Raw genomic sequence first — 18246 nt, forward strand, 5'->3', positions numbered from 1 at the left:
TGTAGCTACCTACCACGTCAGCACAGTAACACCTCTCCGGCAGCTGCAATGTCAGCATGGGATTTGGAGAACGCGTGTCCCAGAACTGAAATACAAGAGGAATAATTCATATCCTTGCCGTATTATAGGCTGTATACTACCTAAAAACATAAGCTCAAAAGCTATTTAACATTGTAGCCAGTTTCATGAACATGTTTCAGACAAATACTTTTCCAGGTTTAACCCTACGTGTGAGTTGGTCAATCTCAGACAAGGCAGGGGTGAAAGTGCTAAAATTGGCCTCAGTGTCTCTAGATACACTTCTCATCATTACCCAGTTACTGCTTCAATACCAAAAAACAGAAGTAACCCACCTACAATACTCAAATTCTGCTGTATCAGGACAAGGGCAGTAAGCGCATGGAAATACCATCACCTCCAATCACATACCAAACTAGCTTGGACATATATTTCTGTTCTTTCATCTTCACTGTGTCAAAACCCTGGCACTCTCTCCCTAACAGCACTGAGTGATTTCACCACATTATCTCCAGCGGCTCAATAAGGCAGTTCACGACTACCTTCTCAAAGGCAATTTACGTCTTCTGAATTACTTTTTGTTTTTACCAACCACAGCAGTCTACCCTCAATACTCCCAGGCTGTTGTATAACAGGATGTACTACATCTATAAGTTGAATATGAACACAATCAATTCATACCTTTAATGTCTTGTCCCAGCTTCCTGTCATTACACAGCTGTAGTTAGGTGCTTTGATCCAGTGGACAGTTTTAATGGGAGCATCGTGCTGTAGTTCAAACAGGCATTATTACTCATGCTGTACTATTTAAAGATGACAAGATTCTCCTGAAGCCATGTGACCATTTTCCTTGCACCTCCTCTTGTACACAGTAAGAAAGTACAGCCTAATTCCACTCAACCTCCAAATACAGAACTTGGAAACCCTGGAACTTTGATACTTTAACGCTGAACTTTTGTTACAGAGCCACTTGCAGTAGTTCTGAAGGTGCTGCACATAGGAACAAGAAGAGGCCATCCAGTTCCTCAAGCCATTCAATTAGATAATGGATGATGTTTACCTCAACTCCATTCTGTATTCCTTGATGCCCTTATCAAACAATAATTTATTAATAAAATAAAAGCAAAAATACTGAGGGTGCTGGGAATCTGAAATAAAAACAAAAAGTGCTGGAAATACGCAACAGTTCTGGAAGTGTTTGTGGAGAGAGGAACAGAATTAATGTTGAGTCAAAAATGAGTTATTCAAAAAAAAACTATCAATCGTAGTCTTGAAAATTCCAATTCATCCAGCAACACAACCTTTTGGCACAGAATGTTCCAGGTTATCACCATTTGTGTAAATTCGAGTTTCTTAGTTTCACTCCTGAATAGCTTGGATTTATTTTTAAGATTATGTCCCCTTGTGCTAGATTCCCTACCAGAGGAAACAGGTTTGTGTATCCACCCTTTATCATTTTAAATGCCTTGATTAGATCAGCCGTCAACCTTCTAAACTCAAGGGAATACAAGTTAGTTCATGCATCTTACACCAGTTATTACTCTAGAGAATCTGTCCTGATAACCCTTCCAAGGCTGTGTCAGTAACTGAGTTTGCAAAGTTTTCAGCAAGATTTCCAGCTTGAATATACTTTTGGTGAAAATACGTATGTACATTTGGTCTTTGTGCTCTGGAGAAGAGAGAGGGCAGGTCAGGAGACCACTTTCCAGTCTGTGTCATTCCTTTGTCGGAATCCCCTGCTGGTGTGTGAAGCAACTTTCCTTCAAATTTTACCAGCCTGTGGGAAGACCTTTGCTCTGCTTCCAGACAGCAGGATTTAGACCGGAACTTGCCAGTGGTGAATTATGGACAAACTGTGTGATACTGTTCCATGGCTATAGCTGCTCCCCCATGCTGCCCCACTAACACAGGCACAAGTTAACACCTCGCGGACACTTAGGACAATCTAGTTTCATAGTTGATTACAATTTCAGTAGTCATCGTGCTTGCAGACTTGCATGTTTTTAGAAGAAATACAACAAAATCTAAAAGTGAACAAGGGGGTCCATTCTGTTTCATATGTATCTTTTCCTGAGTATACCCACAAGTATTGCCGAACATCTTGCTATCCACTTACTTGTGCAATCTGTATTGCCTGGTTACTGTTGAGGTCCCACATCTTTGCAGTTTTATCACATGATGCTGTGACCACTTTGCTCCCATCCTTTAAAGATATGAAGAAGCATTACCACACAGGGTTGAGAGAAGACACGTTAAAGTAAACAGTTCTTACATACTACACTGCAATGAAAACACAACATAGCTTGCATAAAACTTCAGAGTCAGTGTACAAAATAATCCTCATTAAGTGTACATCTAATTCTGTGTTTCGTGCTAAAAAAAATCCCTCCCATAGTAAGTTTATGCTATTTCCCAAGGGCTGCAAGCCTGTGAGAACACCATCAACTCTACTGTCATTCAGTCAAAATCCTGAAACTCCCTAGCTAACAGAAAGGTGTATCTTCATCATACACACTGAAGCTGTTCAAGAACAAGGTCCAGCTCAAGGGCAACTAGAAGTGGGAAACAAATGCCAATCTGGCCATCAATATGCACATCACAAGTGTCAATTCAAAAGAAAAATTACCAACTTAACACCTCTTCAATAGTGTGTACTCAATTTATTTCACAGAAATCCATAGTTCAATTAAAAGACAGCTGCTAATGCTTGAGTGGTAGAGAACTTACCAATCTGATGTCTCACTCTGTGCTTAGCTAGCTTTTTAAATTTAAACATTTTCTTTCAGGATATAAGCACCAATGGCAAGGCAGGTATTTCTCACCCATTACTAGATGCCTTTGTGATGATGGGCAACATCATCTCTAATTTTTTTTTTGCTGTGCATGGCCTATTAATTTTAAGTGCACTGGACTTTTTTTTTTGCATGGCTGTGCATGGACATTAACTTAAAGGCACAGACTTGTGCTCAGTCTGCACAGGAACTTACAGGTTGCTACACACTGTATGGTTTACAGGCTACATTCTTGAACTGCTGCAGTCTGCGGCTGAGGGTACTCCCACAACTAACCCAGTGACCATAAGGAACAGAGATATATGGCTTAGTTGGGATGGTGTTCAGCTTGAGCGGAACTTGGAGGTGATGGTGTCCCCTCCCATGCAACTTTTGCTCTTGTCCTTCTGAATGATATAGATCATAGTTTTGGGAGCTTCTGTCAAAGAAACTTTATCAAAACAAGAGTAGCTTTTATTCTATGTCTTGCGCTTAAAAACCCCTTCCCCTGTCAAAAAAACCTTCGTAAACTGCTGCAGTGTAACTTGTAGATAATGCCACAGTAACCATGATGCCCTGGTGGTAAAGCGAATAGATGTTTAAGGTTGTGGTTGGGCTGCCAATCAAGTGGGCTGCTTTGTCCTCGATAGTATTGATCTAGGAATTGCAGCTGCATCCATTCAGGCAGTGGACATGATTCCATCACACTCCTGTCTTGTACCTTGTAGGTGGCAGAATACCTTTTGGAGTACAGTGGTGAACCACTCACACAGACTATCTGGCCTCTGACATGGCTGCCAATGCCCAAGGCATTTACATGGCTGGTCCAGCTGTTCCTGTTCAACACTGTCTCCTGGGCTGATGTTCATGGGAGATATCAAGGCGAAATGACTACAATATAAAATGTTACAATGCAGAAGGCATTCAACCCCATCCAATTCCTATCAAGAACTATCCAATTAGTCACATTCAGCTGCTCTTTTGCCATAACTCTGCAATTTTCCCTCGTCAAGCACATAACCAATTTCCTTTTGAAAGTTACAATTGAGCCTGTTCCTGTCATTTTATCAGGTATATTTCAGATCATAAAAATTTGCTGCACAAAAATCAAACATTCTCGCCTCACCTCTGGCTCTACTGCAAATTATTATAAATCTGTGTCCTTTTGGTTAATGACCCTTCAGCCAGCAAAGGTTCCTCCTTACTCTATCAAAAATCCTTCAGCCTTTGGGGTATCTCTCTAATCTCCCTTTAAACCTTCTATGCTCAAATTAGAATAATCCCAGCTTTTCCAGTTTCTCCATGTAACTGAAGTCCCTTATCCCTGGGACCATTCTAATAAATTTTCTATGCATCATGTCCAAGGCCCTGACATTGTTTCTAAAGGGTGACACCCAATACTCTAGCTGATGTTTAATGAATGATTTATAAAAGTTCAACATAACTTCCTTGTTTTTGTACTCCATGTAAATATTTTAAAGCAAAGGATCCCATATACTTTTTCAAACCGTCTTATCAATTTGCCCTGCTACTTTCAAAGATTTGTGCATGCAACCCTTCAGGACTCTTTGACCTTGCACCCCTTTTAAAATTGTACCTTTTAGTTTCTATTGCCTCTCCTCATTCTTCTTACCAAAATGTATCATTTCACACTTCTCTGCATTAAATTTCATCTTCCATGTGCATGCACATTTCATCAGTTTGTCTATACCCTCCTGAAATCTTTTAATATCCTCCTCACTGTTAACTGTTTTTCTGAATTTCATGTCGCCTGCAAACTTTGACATTATGTTCTGTATAACCAAGTCCAGGTCATGATGATCTGAGGAATTGCAAATGGAATTGAACTTGCACGTACTGTGCAATCAGGATCAAACACTCCTGCTTCTGACCTTATGATAGAGGGAAGGTCATTGATGAAGTGGGAGATAGCTGGGCCTAAAAAATGCACGAGGAACTCCGGCAGTGATGGCCTGGTGCTAAGACAGGCTAAAGAGGAAAATCAGCCAGAGTTCCTACCGATCTCGATCCATGTGCCTGCTGGGTAAGAACAGGGCTGGGACTGTGATTCTTCTATGGTGGAATAGCTCACAGAGTCACCACCAAGGTTCACTTGAATGGAGCTCTGGAGGATATTGGACACTATCCCTCACAAGGATCAACACCTTTAGAAGGGAAAACACCTGAGGTCATTGGCTTGGCATGATAAATAAGAAGGATGCCAGAGTATCAAATTCTTCTACTGGTTCCCTCAACCCTGACCACGTGCCTGAAAAGGAAGCAAGTTGACTGCTTCCAGGCCTTTGCAGACCATTGTCAGTTGCTTTCTCGAAACAACAGTGCTTCATAGTCCCTTGGGCATTTCTCCTCTGTCACATCCACTCAGCATCTCCCCTCAGTGGCACAGGCAAGATTAGCAACTGAGGACGTGATTGTGGGAGGGAGACCTTTGCGTCACTCATTAAAGATGGTAGTGCAAGTAGGAATGGCTATAAAAATGGTTAACAGATCTTTGGTTATGTATCTACAAACGGGCACAGATGCCATGTGTGAGGAGCCAAGTAACTAGCACAATATAAAGGAACCAGGGAGAAAATGCAGCCCATTCCAGATTAGTATGCCATACAATTCCCGTTTGAACAAATAGAATTATTTCTTTGTTCCAAAATCTAGCCCTCTGTCTTTACAGTCAGGGTTTGCTCCCTTTCACTCCTAAATTCTTCAACTGACTCTGTACTGACTGACCTAGAGATAAGATCACAGCAAGTTTCCTAGCTATTTTCCTTCTGTTCAACACAGTAGAACAAAATGAATTTGTAACAATACATTTAAATAGACCTACATCACTCCAACAGACATCCAGCACTGGACCTGTGTGCATCTGCTGAGCCTTTGGAACAGTCTGCCCACTGTCCTGAATCTCCCAGCAACGTACCTTCAAAAATAAAAACAAAGTTTCTACAATGTTGCATAAATAGAAAAATATTTACCATGAACTAATGGTTCAAGATGGTACATTATACACAGACACAAAACCAAGACCACTGAAAAATTTTAACCAAAGGACATCACTGTATGGGTGAGCAGCTAATGAGTATTAACGACTGGAAGTCTCTCCCAGGAGAAGTGAGTAAACCAATATAGGAGGTTAAGACCAGGGTGTTTGTTTCAACAGTGGCCACTGAACTGACACAATCCCATGTTTGCCAGCCCAGAAAGACACCAGGGGCCAACATCAAATAAACTGCTTCAACTGTTAAATAAGGATTGCTTCCAGCACGCAAGCTTCCATGCCAAACCATCAGCTGTACCAATGTACTCTCTCACATGCATTGAGAAAGTTACTGGTTTTCAAAGGAAGAATGGATGGAGTCGCAGAATACAAGTTGCGAGACAACTGGAACCTTGTAATAAAAACAGAGGAGGTTTATTTGGTTACCAGGTATCAGTAAAGGTAAATGGACAGAATCACGCAGGTAATCTCTAAAACCAAAGTAAAAAATCTCCAAATCTCAATCTAATGAACCCAGTGGACCATCAGGGAAGCTCACTAATCCTTACTCCAGTGCACTCTCATGGGATGTGACTGGTCAATCAGTTCTAATGATGAAATAAAAACAGAAAATGCAGGAAAACTCAGGAGGTCTGGCAGCATCTGTGGAGAGAGAAAAACAGAGCTAATGTTTCGAGTCCATACGACTTTTCCTCCAGCTCTGAAAAAAAGAGTCATATGGACTCAAAATGTTAACTCTGTTTCTTGCTCCACAGTTGCTGCCAGACCTACTGAGTTTTTCCAGTATTTCCTGTTTTTAATTCAGATTTCCAGCATCCACAATATTTTGCTTTTATCTTAGTTCTAATGATGCATTCTAGCAAGAGTCATTATTTTCAGAGGTTGACCAACCTGCTGAGCACTTTTTATTTACACTGTTCAAACACAACATCACCTTGCATTTATATAGCAGCTTTAACATGGATTTAGTGTTTCACAGGAGCCTAATCAATGAGTGAGCAAAACTTGGTTCAAATTCTCAAACATCAGGGAATTCAATGAAAGCAAGAGAATTTTGTAATATCAAATCGTGGACAGACACCCCTCCCCTCCCTCCCTTACCCGAACCCAAAGGAACAGCTGAGAAATTCCAGCGATAAATTGAAGAACCAGAGTCCACAAGAGTGCATCAGAATAGCGAGAGTAATTTGCCCCTTCAGTTGGAGGTGGCACCAACCCTGCTGTTGTTGGACAGTTTTTTCTTTGGGTCATTCCCCATCTATAATTGGTTGCAGTTGTGATACAGTCACACCTTTCACCATTTATCACTAGTTGCTGCTGAGGAAGCTGGTCAATTTGACAATGTTCTTTGTTTTGCATTAGTGTGTTGCAGGAGAGAAATTCTGATTGGGATCTATTCAAGGTGCTGGTGTTCATCTTGTTTCATGCCAACAAGCTGTGCATCAGCATGAAGTACAGGATAACTGATGAGTGAACAACAGTAGACAATTTGTCATAGTACTTAGTAAATGTAACCCCCACAGAAAGTTAAAAGATAATGGAAATATGCAGCAGACCTGTTTGCATCTGTAAAGGGAACACAGGAACAGGAGGAAATTCTTCAGCTCCCTTAGCCTGTTCTGCCATGTAGATCATGGCTGATCTATACCTTAATTCTTTGATGTACAACCATTGAAAAACTTAAACAAAATAGCAATCTCAGTCTTGAAAATTTCAATTGATCCCCAGTATCCATGGCCATTTGGTAGAAAGGAAGTCCAGATTTTCATTACCATGTGTGTGGAAAAGTGCTTCCTGATTTCACTCTTGAATGGCTTTGCTCCAATGTTAAGATTGTACCTCCCTGCTTTGATTAAATGAAGTTAGGAAAATGCTGTTAAAGGACAGTGGTTTCCATCCCTAAAACCCATCTTTTTACTCAGATACTGATGGACCTGCTGTGTATGTCCACCATTTGAAGTTTTATTAGCACCACTATATTCTCACTCTGACAATCATTCAGGTACAGCGTTTTATTTTGTGAGGCTGTATTATGCCTTTTTTTTAAAATGTCCTTCTGCTTCGTTGATTCACAAACCGGGGAAGCGTCATGGGTTTTCCCCAATGCTGTGACACAAATCTTTTACTAAATTTGAGAAGGAAAAACACAAGCAAAAGCAAAATATTCCAGTTACCAGAAATCTGAAATAAATAAAATTTGTTGGAAATACTCAACAGTTCAGGCAACATCTGTAGAGAGAGAAAAACAGAGTTAAAGTTTCAGGTTAATGACCTTTTGATAGAACCGGGAGAAGTTAGATATTTAACAGACCATAAGCAAGTATAGAGGCAGGGAAAAGGGGGCGATAGAAAAGTCTATTATCATTCAAATCTCCTTTAGACCATCTTCTGTTCCTTTACTTGTCCCCTTACCATTCTTTTGTCTTGCAACTTCTTTCCTTTTATCATTTAATCTCTCCTACATTCCACCCTATCACAGACCTCCCCTCGTTTTTCCCTCCTCTTCCTTCTTTCCCAATCTTCATACTTGTTTAAAACCTGTTACATCTCAAATGTTTCTTGTTTTGTTGAAAAGACATCGACCAGAAACATTAACTGTTTCTCTCTCCACAGATGCTGCCTGACTTGTTGAGTATTTCCAGCATTCTTCTGTTTTTATTTCCGGTTCCCAGCATCCTTAGTATTTTGCTTTTGCATTTTAGCACCTGCTATCTGGAAAAAAATTGGGAGCACAGGTTATGATGGAAAAATAGGACTGAAGCTCCAGATGAGTTATGATGAAAGGTTGAGTAAATTGGATCTATATTCTCTGGAGCTTAGAAAAATTAGAGGTGAACTCATTGAAAAATAGAGGTTGTTTCCCCTGCCTGGGGAATCTACAACATGGGGACACAGTCTCAGGAAAAGGGAATAATAATTTAGGACTGAGATGAGGAGAAATTTCTTCATTCAGAGGGTTGCGAATCTTTAGAATTCTCTACCCAGAGGGTTACAGATGCTCTATCATTGACTATATTTATGGCTGAGATAAACAGATTTTTGGTCTCTCAGGGAATCAAGGAATGTGGGGAGGGGGCAGGAAAGAGGAGATTAAGTTCATATTGAATGGCGGAATAGGCTCAATGGGGTGTATGATTGACTCCTGCTCCTATTTCTTATGCTCTTTTGAGTACAGAATGATGTGAAATGGAAGCTAAGCAAAAAACGTAGTGCAGAGAAGAGAACAGCAGCAAGATGCAGAAGGGCAATGAATAAAGGGCATCACCATTGGATTCATTACTCACATCATTGGCCCAGGATCCAGCGATCAGAAAGTTTCCAGGTAACGTAGGAGGGCTAAACTCCAGGCAGCTTATGCTGTCATCGGGCGGGGACATCACTTCAATATCCTGTGAAAACAACATCGCTAAACTAGGGCATGGTAATTCAGAATGCTAAATGAGTCATCTTTTCTGCTTTGCACAGAATTTGGAACTATTTTTCTGTAATAACCCAATCTATATAGACCTATGTGCTCCCCTTCTCCTCCCTTCACCCTCGATTTGAAATCAATACTTGTTCTGTCTCCACTTGTACAAATCCCTCAACTTTCTTTTCCTTCTAAAAAGTCAACTAGCTTTCAAAATCCAAACTTTGCATCACTAACACCATTAACACTAACATCTCTTCTCTCCAACTTTCACCTTGGTCTTAATAATAATAAAATTTAATGTGGAATTCCAAAAACCATAAATCAGTTAGAGACAACCTTCAATGACACAGTATTGGATGGCTCCATAAAGAGTTAACTTCTAAAATTATAAAATAAATAGTATGTGCAAAAGCCTTTGCTCTATTTTTATACTGATCTCCTCTCCCCGATGTCTGAGTTGGTGCTGCTCCTTTTTCCTTGCTCTGCTCAGAGAACATCATAATGCTTTCTGTTCATATCTTGATCCCCCCCACCGCCCCCATCCACCCTCCAATATCACTCACCTTCATGTAAATTCATCTAGGACTCCTCCTTTCCCTCCTGGACTCTGGTAATGCACTTTCCATAGATCGCTGGCACATTTATTCAGATGACTATTTCTCACAGGGGAGCTGCTGACAAGGTACTTTCTCCTCAGCTCAGATTTGCACTCTGCATCAGTATGAAGAGCCCTTGCCACATTCTTGCATTTTTCTTATAAGACGCCTTTGTCCTCACCTTCCATTCTACCAGCACTTTCTTTATCCAGACTACATGGTCCATTAACAAGCACATTTTCCCTTCTTCTCGACATTCCCACATCCAGCTATCCCTCCCCCGGCATCTTTCCAAGCAACCATAGGAAATATAACAAGTGCCCATTTCTGTTTTCAAGGCTACTGCCCCAGACACCAATTACTCCTTCTATTTGAGACAGCAATCCACCTACACTTTTTTTAATCTAACATATATTTGCTGCTTGCTGTACAGTCATTATACTGGAAAGACCAAGTACAGATTAGATTACTTCTTACTTCTTCACTGGACATAGCTCTTCTGTCTACAAGTATGGCTCTAACCTTCTTCTGCCTTTCTTTAATTCCCTCACCCCATACGTTTGCAGGTTTGTTTTCCTACACCGTCCCAACAACATTCAATGCAAACTTCAGAAGTACTTTATCATTCGGCTGGACATCCATTGGTCAACAAGACACTTGACTATATCTAAGTGACTTCCAGGGCATATTCTCTTGCCAATTCCCTCTCATCTCAACAAGGCACCTATATCTGCTGTTGATAAACAATTTCCCCTGCACTTTACATATCACATCTTCATATGAAATATACATTGGCCTTCATTGCGAGAGGACCCAGTATAGGAGCAAGGATGTCTTACTATACAGGCCCTTGGTGAGACCACACTGAGTATTGTGTGCAGTTTTGGTCTCCTTACCCAAGGAGGGATATTCTTGCAATAGTAGGGATGCAGCGAAGGTTCACCAGGTTGATTCCTGGGAAGGCAGGGTTGTCATGAGTAGAGATCTTGGCTTGAATTCACAAGAGTTTAGAAGAATGAGAGGAGATCTCATTGAAACATATATAATTCTGACAGGGGTGGACAGACAGGATGCAAGGATGATGTTTCTTCTGGCTGGGAGGAGTCTAGAACAAGGGGTCACAATCTCAGGATACAGGTAGGCCATTTAGGACTGAGAGGAGGAGAAACTTCTTCACTCAGTGGGTGGTGAACCAGTGGATTCTCTACCACAGAAGGTTGTGGAGGCCTAGTCAATGAATATATTTAAGAAGGAAATAGAGAGATTTCTAGACTCTATAGGCATGAAAGAGTCTGGGAGAGGGAGTATGGCGTTGAGATAGAGGATCAGCCGTGATCATACTGAATGGCTTAGCAGGGTCAAATGACCTACTCCTGTTTCTTTTTATCTATGTTTCTACCCTTAAAGCAGCAAATTTACGAAGGCACTTCATAGTACCATTATCAAACTGAGCCAAATAAGGACCTATTACCAAAAGCTTGGTCCTAGAGGTAGGTTTTAAGTGGCTTCTTACAGGAGCGAGAGAGGCATTGAAGTTTAGGGGCAGAGGAATTCCAGAGCTTGGGACCCAGGCAGCTGAATACACAACCATCAACGCTGGGGCGAAGGAAATCTGAGACAGGCCGGAATTGGAGGAATGCAGAGATCTTGGAGGGTTTCAATGCTGCAAGTGGTTATAGTTTGGGGGGGGGGGGGGGGGGTTGATTGGTATGAGTAAGGACCTGGGCAGCAGAACTTTGGATGAGCTCATGTTTGTAAGGTGAAAGATTGTAGGCTAGCCAGGAGAGCACTGGAATAGTCCAAGTTTGAGATAACAAGAACATGGGTGAGGGTTTCAACAGCAGATAAAATAAGTTATGGCAGTAGAAGTATGCTGTCTTGGTTATGGAGCAGATATATGGTCAGGAGCTCATCTCAGGGTCAAATATGACACCAAGGTTGCATACTATCTTGTACAGCTTCAGGCACGTGCCAAGGAGAGAGAGAGTCAGTGTCAGAGGAAAGGAATTTGTGGTGGGGACTGAAAACAATGGTTTGAACAGTTGGAGGAAATCTCTCCTAATCCAATGATAGGTGTCAAGTTTCTGATTTGTCAGACGCTATTACAACTTTATTATGACAAATCGAAGATAGTGAGATTGAGAAAGGTGCTGGTGAGATAAAGTTGGATGTTATCAGTGTACATGCAGAACATGACATTGTGTTTTCCAATGAGGTCATCAAGGGGCAGTATTTGGATGAGAAATAGGAGGGGAGGAGGGGACTAAGAATAGATCCTTGGGGGGAGGGGGGCACCAATGGTGCAGGAGTGGGAAGAGAAGCCATCGCAGATAATTCTCTTGCAATGACTGGATGGATAAGAATGGAACCAGGTGAGGGCAGTCCCACCCAGTTGACCAACTGAGGAGCAGCTTTTGAGGATGATGATGTGGTTAACCATGCCAAAGGTCGAGAAGAATGAGTAGGGATAGCTTACCACAGTCACAGCCACACAGGATGTTACCTGTGACTTTAAAAAGGGCTGTTTTAGTGCAGTGGCAAGGATGGAAACCTGATTTTCAGCAGGGGAGTGATGCAGGAAAGATGGGCATGGTTTTGGGAAAAATGGGGTTTGGAGATGGGGTCTGTAGTTTGAAAGGACAGAGAGTGAAGAGTGGGTTTATTTAAGGAGAGGGTGGCGATGACAGATCTGAAGAGGAGAAGAACCGTACCCGAGGAGTGAGAAGCATTCACAAAATCGATCAACATGGGGGCCAGGAAGGAAAGTTGGGTGGTTGGCAGTTTAGTGGGAATAAGGTCGAGGAAGCAGGAGATGGGTCTCATGGGCAAGATGAGCTGGGAGAGGACATGATGGGAGATAGGAGACTAGAGAAAGAGGTGAGTTTAGGGCTACGGTAGGGAGCAATCTTAGGAGAAGTTTTTGGCTCAGTGAACTAGAGGAAGAGAGGAAATCATGCAGAGGCAGCTGACTGATGGTCTCAAATCTTTGTAGCAAAGAAGTCCGCGATCTCCTCACATTGTTCTTGCAACTGATGGTTGAGAAGGCAGGGGAGAGTAGTTTATGAAGCTGGTTTGCAGTGAAGAAGTGATTACCTTTGTATAGGTTCTTTGAATTCTAGATAACGCTAGAATAGTGAACAGTTCTGGCAGACATGGTCTAATAATGCTTTGTGCAGTCCAGCCAGATCTGGCAATGAATGGTGAAACCAATTGCCTGTCATAGATGTGGACTTAAGGAACAGTGTTGAGGGCCACAATAACAAAAATAGCTGGAAAAACTCAGCAGGTCTGACAGCATCTGTGGAGAGGAACACAGAGTTAACATTTCAAGTCCGTATGACTCTTCATCAGAACTAAAGAAAAATAGAAATGAGGTGAAATATAAGCTGTTTGAGGGGGGTGGGACACGTAGAGCTGGATAGAGGGCCAATGATAGGTGGAGGCAAGAAGAGATTGCCAAAGATGTCATAGACAAAAGGGTGTTGACGGTGGTGATATTACCTAAAGGATGTGCTACTGGTGACATTAAGGGTAGAAAGCAGGACGAGCAAGTGACAGATAGCCCTAGTGGGGGTGGGGTAGGGGGAAGGGATCGAAATAGGCTAAAAGGTGGAGATAAAACAATGGATGGAAATAAATTTAAAAATAATAGAAATAGGTGGGAAAAGAAATATGTATTTAAAAAATATATAAATAATTAGAAAAAGGTGGTGATATTACCTAAAGGATGTGCTAATGGTGACATTAAGGATAGAAAGCAGGACGAGCAAGTGACAGATAGCCCTGGTGGGGGTGTGTTAGGGGGAAGGGATCGAAATAGGCTAAAAGGTGGAGATAAAACAATGGATGGAAATAAATTTAAAAATAACAGAAATAGGTGGGAAAAGAAATATATATATTTAAAAAATATATAAATAATTAGAAAAAGGGGGGGGGAAATTGGAAAGGGGGTGGGGATGGAGGAGAGAGTTCATGATCTGAAGTTGTTGAACTCAATGTTAAGTCCGGAAGGCTGTAAAGTGCCTAATCGGAAGATGAGGTGCTGTCCCTCCAGTTTGCGTTGAGCTTCACTGGAACATTGCAACAGACCAAGGACGGACATGTGGGCATGAGAGCAGGGTGGTGTGTTGAAATGGCAAGCAACAGGGAGGTCTGGGTCATGCTTATGGACAGACTGATGGTGTTCTGCAAAGTGGTCACCCAGTCTGCGTTTGGTCTCTCCAATGTAGAGGAAACCGCACTGGGAGCAGCGAATGCAGCAGACTAAATTGAGGGAAGTGCAACTTGAAAGGAGTGTAGGAGCGATGGGGCCTTTGGACAGTGAAGTGGGGGGCGTGGGGGGGAGAAGGGGCAGATTTTTCCAGCTATTTTTGTTTTTGTTTCAGATTTCCAGCATCAGCAATATTTTGCTTTTATCTTAGTGTTGAGGGCCATACCAGAGCAAGAGAGTAATAGTTTTAACAGGGTCAAGGGTATCAGAGGTTGAGGTGAGGATGTGATTGAGAAAATTGGTTGCTGCGTAAATGTCATAGTGATTGGAGGCCTATATGCCCCATAAAGATTCAATTAATCTGTGCTCACGCTTTGAAATTTCTTATTCTGAGATTAGAGATATACAGAATTGGTCACATTACCTTCATGATTGGCATTTACACATAGCTACATATGGCTACACAATAGGCATGTACAGATTTATCTCATCCATTCTCATGATCTAGTTACCCAATGCTGGATATAATAAAGGGGCTTGGTAGGTCAGGTAAGAGTCAACCACATTGGTATGGGACTAGAGCCACTTTTAGACCAGGTAAAGTTTCTTTCCCTAAAGAGGGATTAGTGAACCAATTGGGTTTTTGTAACAAACTGACAATTTCATAGGCATTTCTACTGAGCCCAGAATTTCATTTAAAAATAGGCCCTAGCCACAAAAAAACCTCAAATTCTCAAACTGCTATGGTAGGATTTGAACCCACAAACTGTGGGTCACTAGTTCAGTAACATACCCGCTGCACCCAGCAACCTAGTGCCATAACACCAAAAGTGAGGGTTGAAATTCCCACCAAGGTTTAAATCTCCAATTGTACCAACGTTCCTACAGTAAGAGCAACTTTCAACTGAGAAACTGCCTTCTCTTCTTGTTGGGAAAGCGGAGACCTGAAAAGATGACACTCACTAGGTTGAACAAGATGATATTTTACTCAACAAGGCACAACGCCAAATATCAAAACATGCAGCTATCATTTGATTCATGCCAGTTAAAGTACAAAGATCAGCTCAACTTCACATTACGGTTGCATTCCACTACTGAACACAATTTTGAAGACAGGCACAAAGGGATAGCAATATTAATATTTATTGGGAAGCCCAAGCTTTGTGACAAATGTTGAAAATAATGTGCAATTCACAAACATTCTGATTTCTTGAAAAACTGTAACTAATGTTCCCCCTAGGTTGTGTGACTGCATGGTTCCTTTAAATTACCATGTGTGGTTGTGAAAAAATGTTTACAGGCACCGCACACCTAAAGAAATCAAATACACTCTCCAACATAAAAATTACGGGGAAGGCTGGTCTTAATCATGTAATTCTTAAGGACTTGCATTCCTTTTGTGCCTTTCACAACCTCAGCACTTCCCAAAGCCCATTGCAGCCAATGAAGTACTTTTCAAGTGTCATGATTATCGCAATATAGGAAATGTGGCAGCAAATTTGCATACTACAAGGTCCTGCAAATAGCAACCTGAAGGTGTCTAGGTATCTGCTTCTAAGTGCAGGTTGTGGGACAAATATTGGCCAGCAAGAATTCCCCCATTCATTTTTAAATACTGCCATGCTCTCTTTTAGATCCAGCAGAGAGGGCAAACAGAGCAACATTCCCTCAGTACTGCACTGGAGTGTTTGTTTTGATTTTGCATTGAAGTCCCTGGAATAGAGCTTGAACTCACAGATGAAAGTGCCACCAACTGAACCTCAGCTGACCCTAAGGAATGCAACACTCCATTCAAAAGATTTTCCCCATTTTACATATTGTTGCAGTTTCTAATTATCTGCCTTGAAGCAAAATACACTCAATACCTGTAAATCCTCTTCCAAAGTATCATACCTTCATAGGATTGTGGTTGTCTGTTGTTGTCCCTCCAAACATGCTCCCTGTTCCAAACCCTCCACTTGTTCCAAATATGCTCATTTTAGGCTCTGCAAACAAAGAATTTTAAAGTGATATGATGATTACAGACCTATTTTAAAATAGGACAGGCCACTACCCTGTGTAAAAAAGGAATATGTTAATATGGTTAAATGAATTAGAATGGGAAGAGGCTCACGTGCAGCAAAAACACCATCATAGGCCATTTGGCTGCATGGTCTATTTGGGTTTTGTAAAATTTTATATAATTCTATACTACATCACAAACTATGTAAAAGTTACAATGATTGAACAGCTAGATAGTTGAAGTTAAATATGGAGAAAACACACAAGTAATGAATTGATTTTTTAAAAAGGTGAAGTTAGAAAACACTTCCTTTCACAACAGCATACTTAAGCTGACAATGAAAAGAAGCTGTGTGCATGCATTTAAGTCAATTCCAGTTTTAACAGAGCCTCCTGCTTGCCATGGCAAGACAGACTGGGTGAGGATTAATTACTGAATGCTAAGCACAGATACACCTCAATCAACAATCCCAGGACATTGTACAAAAGGGTAAAATCCCTTTTGGCTAGGGGGGGGGGGGCACACAGCCAGATCCCAATGAGGGATAGTAGGTGAGATATCATAGTGACATTCTGGGATGGGTTGGCAGGGTTGCAGTTTATCACAGGGGGAGGTTTCCCATTTACGCTCATTCTTACAGCAGCTGGAATGAGCTGGGCCTGGAAACCCATACTGGGCTGATTTTCCATTCAGCTCCAGTGTCTGATCCCTACCTACGACCAGCAACATTGCTGGCCAAGAACTCAAAGTTTCCATCTTGTCCTTAACACTGGGCCAAAACAGCTAAGCATCATCCTGGAAAAGACTCTTACTTATCAGCACCATCTCATAAACATGCACCAAAAAGTAAAACCCAGGGTGAACTGAGTCTGGAAACTCACTGACATCTCTTGGGGGAATACAGCAAGAATATTTTACTTTTTGGCCACAACAGTGGCTCTAGTCTGCTCTGCTGCAGAATACTGCTCTACCTGCAGCCATCACACAAAGATCTTGGTTGCACAGCTAACTGCTGCCATAAGGGCAGTGTCAGGGATCCTGAAGTCCATGCCAATTGAGTGGCTCCTACTGCTGTCCCACATTCTGCCACCTGCCAGGATGTTATTGTGCTCCATGAGACAGGTAAAATCATGAGCAACATTGGCCTTTCCATTCACTAAAACATGGGAAATCAACCATGAAAGCATTTAACATTGAACCAGCCATTCTGGGATCAGCAGTTAATATTCATGAGATAGGTATCAACCCACTGTCCAGATCGATATAATTGTAGGGCACATGTAGCATAAAAACCAACAACTCATAATTGTTCCAACAGTACCAGTACTAAGTGTGTACCACCTACAACTTGCAAAGCAGCAATTCACCAAGGCTCCTTTGACAGCACCTTCCAAACCTGCGACTTCTACCACTAGAAAGACAAGGGCAGCCGAATCATGGGAACACCACCTGCAAGTTCCCCTCCAAGCCACACACCATCCTGACTTTGAACTATATTGTTGCTCCTTCACCGTCACTGGGTCAAAATCCTGGAACTCCCTCCCTAACAGCACTGTGGGTGTACCTACACCACATGTACTGCAGCGGTTCACCATCACCTTCTCAAGCAAAATTAGGGATAGGCAATAAATGCCGCCCATCCCTTGAAAGAATAAAATAAAAAGTATAGGTCCCTGACTTTCCACTAAGGCCGTGGACAGTTCATAATCTCTAATGGGCATTTATGATGTGACCACCTACTAAATAAGTGGAAGATGGGGAACCACCCCAAGTCCCACAGCGAACCAGACCATGGTACTCATCACACCAGCCTGCACAGAGGTGTGCTGAAGGACACACATCATGTCTCTACTGCATCTCAGGAGGATAACGAATGTATATCCAGATAAGATATTTAAGGTTTATGCATATACAATACCTGCAGCCTGTTGCTGCACACACAGCCAGCTCTTGGTGCTTCTGACCCCCGGTCCTGGTTACTACTCCCGGCCCTCGGCGCTCGCTCTCCCTCCTCGGCCTCTCCGGGTCTCTCTCTCCCTCCACGGCCTCTCCCTCTCCGGGTCTCTCTCCCCCTCCTTGGCCTCTCCGGGTCGGTCTCTCTCTTCCCCTCCTTGGCCTCTCCTGATGGCGAGTGGGGGTCTCTCCGTTTCTCCCTGTCTGTCGCTCCCACCCAGGGCTCTTGCCGATTCACCAGAGGGAAGCTGCACACCGACTGCACAATCCG

The 18246-nt window shown here is 42.1% G+C and overlaps 1 protein-coding gene across 1 annotated transcript in view; it reads right to left on the reverse strand.

The window, feature by feature from the left end:
- Window positions 1-18246, reverse strand: part of rae1 (ribonucleic acid export 1) — a 33670-nt gene extending 15424 nt beyond the window's left edge. The window contains exons 1-7 of the mRNA XM_041205176.1: window positions 17941-18246; window positions 15914-16005; window positions 9087-9191; window positions 5632-5724; window positions 2135-2221; window positions 700-786; window positions 14-85 (exon numbers count right to left, since the gene is read on the reverse strand). Of these exons, the coding sequence (XP_041061110.1) occupies window positions 14-85; window positions 700-786; window positions 2135-2221; window positions 5632-5724; window positions 9087-9191; window positions 15914-15997 (528 nt within the window). The 5' untranslated portion in view covers window positions 15998-16005; window positions 17941-18246. The remainder of the gene's footprint in view (window positions 1-13; window positions 86-699; window positions 787-2134; window positions 2222-5631; window positions 5725-9086; window positions 9192-15913; window positions 16006-17940) is intronic.

Source organism: Carcharodon carcharias, chromosome 14 (genome assembly GCF_017639515.1).
Source record: "Carcharodon carcharias isolate sCarCar2 chromosome 14, sCarCar2.pri, whole genome shotgun sequence".
In the NCBI taxonomy this organism is placed as follows: Eukaryota; Metazoa; Chordata; class Chondrichthyes; order Lamniformes; family Lamnidae; genus Carcharodon; species Carcharodon carcharias.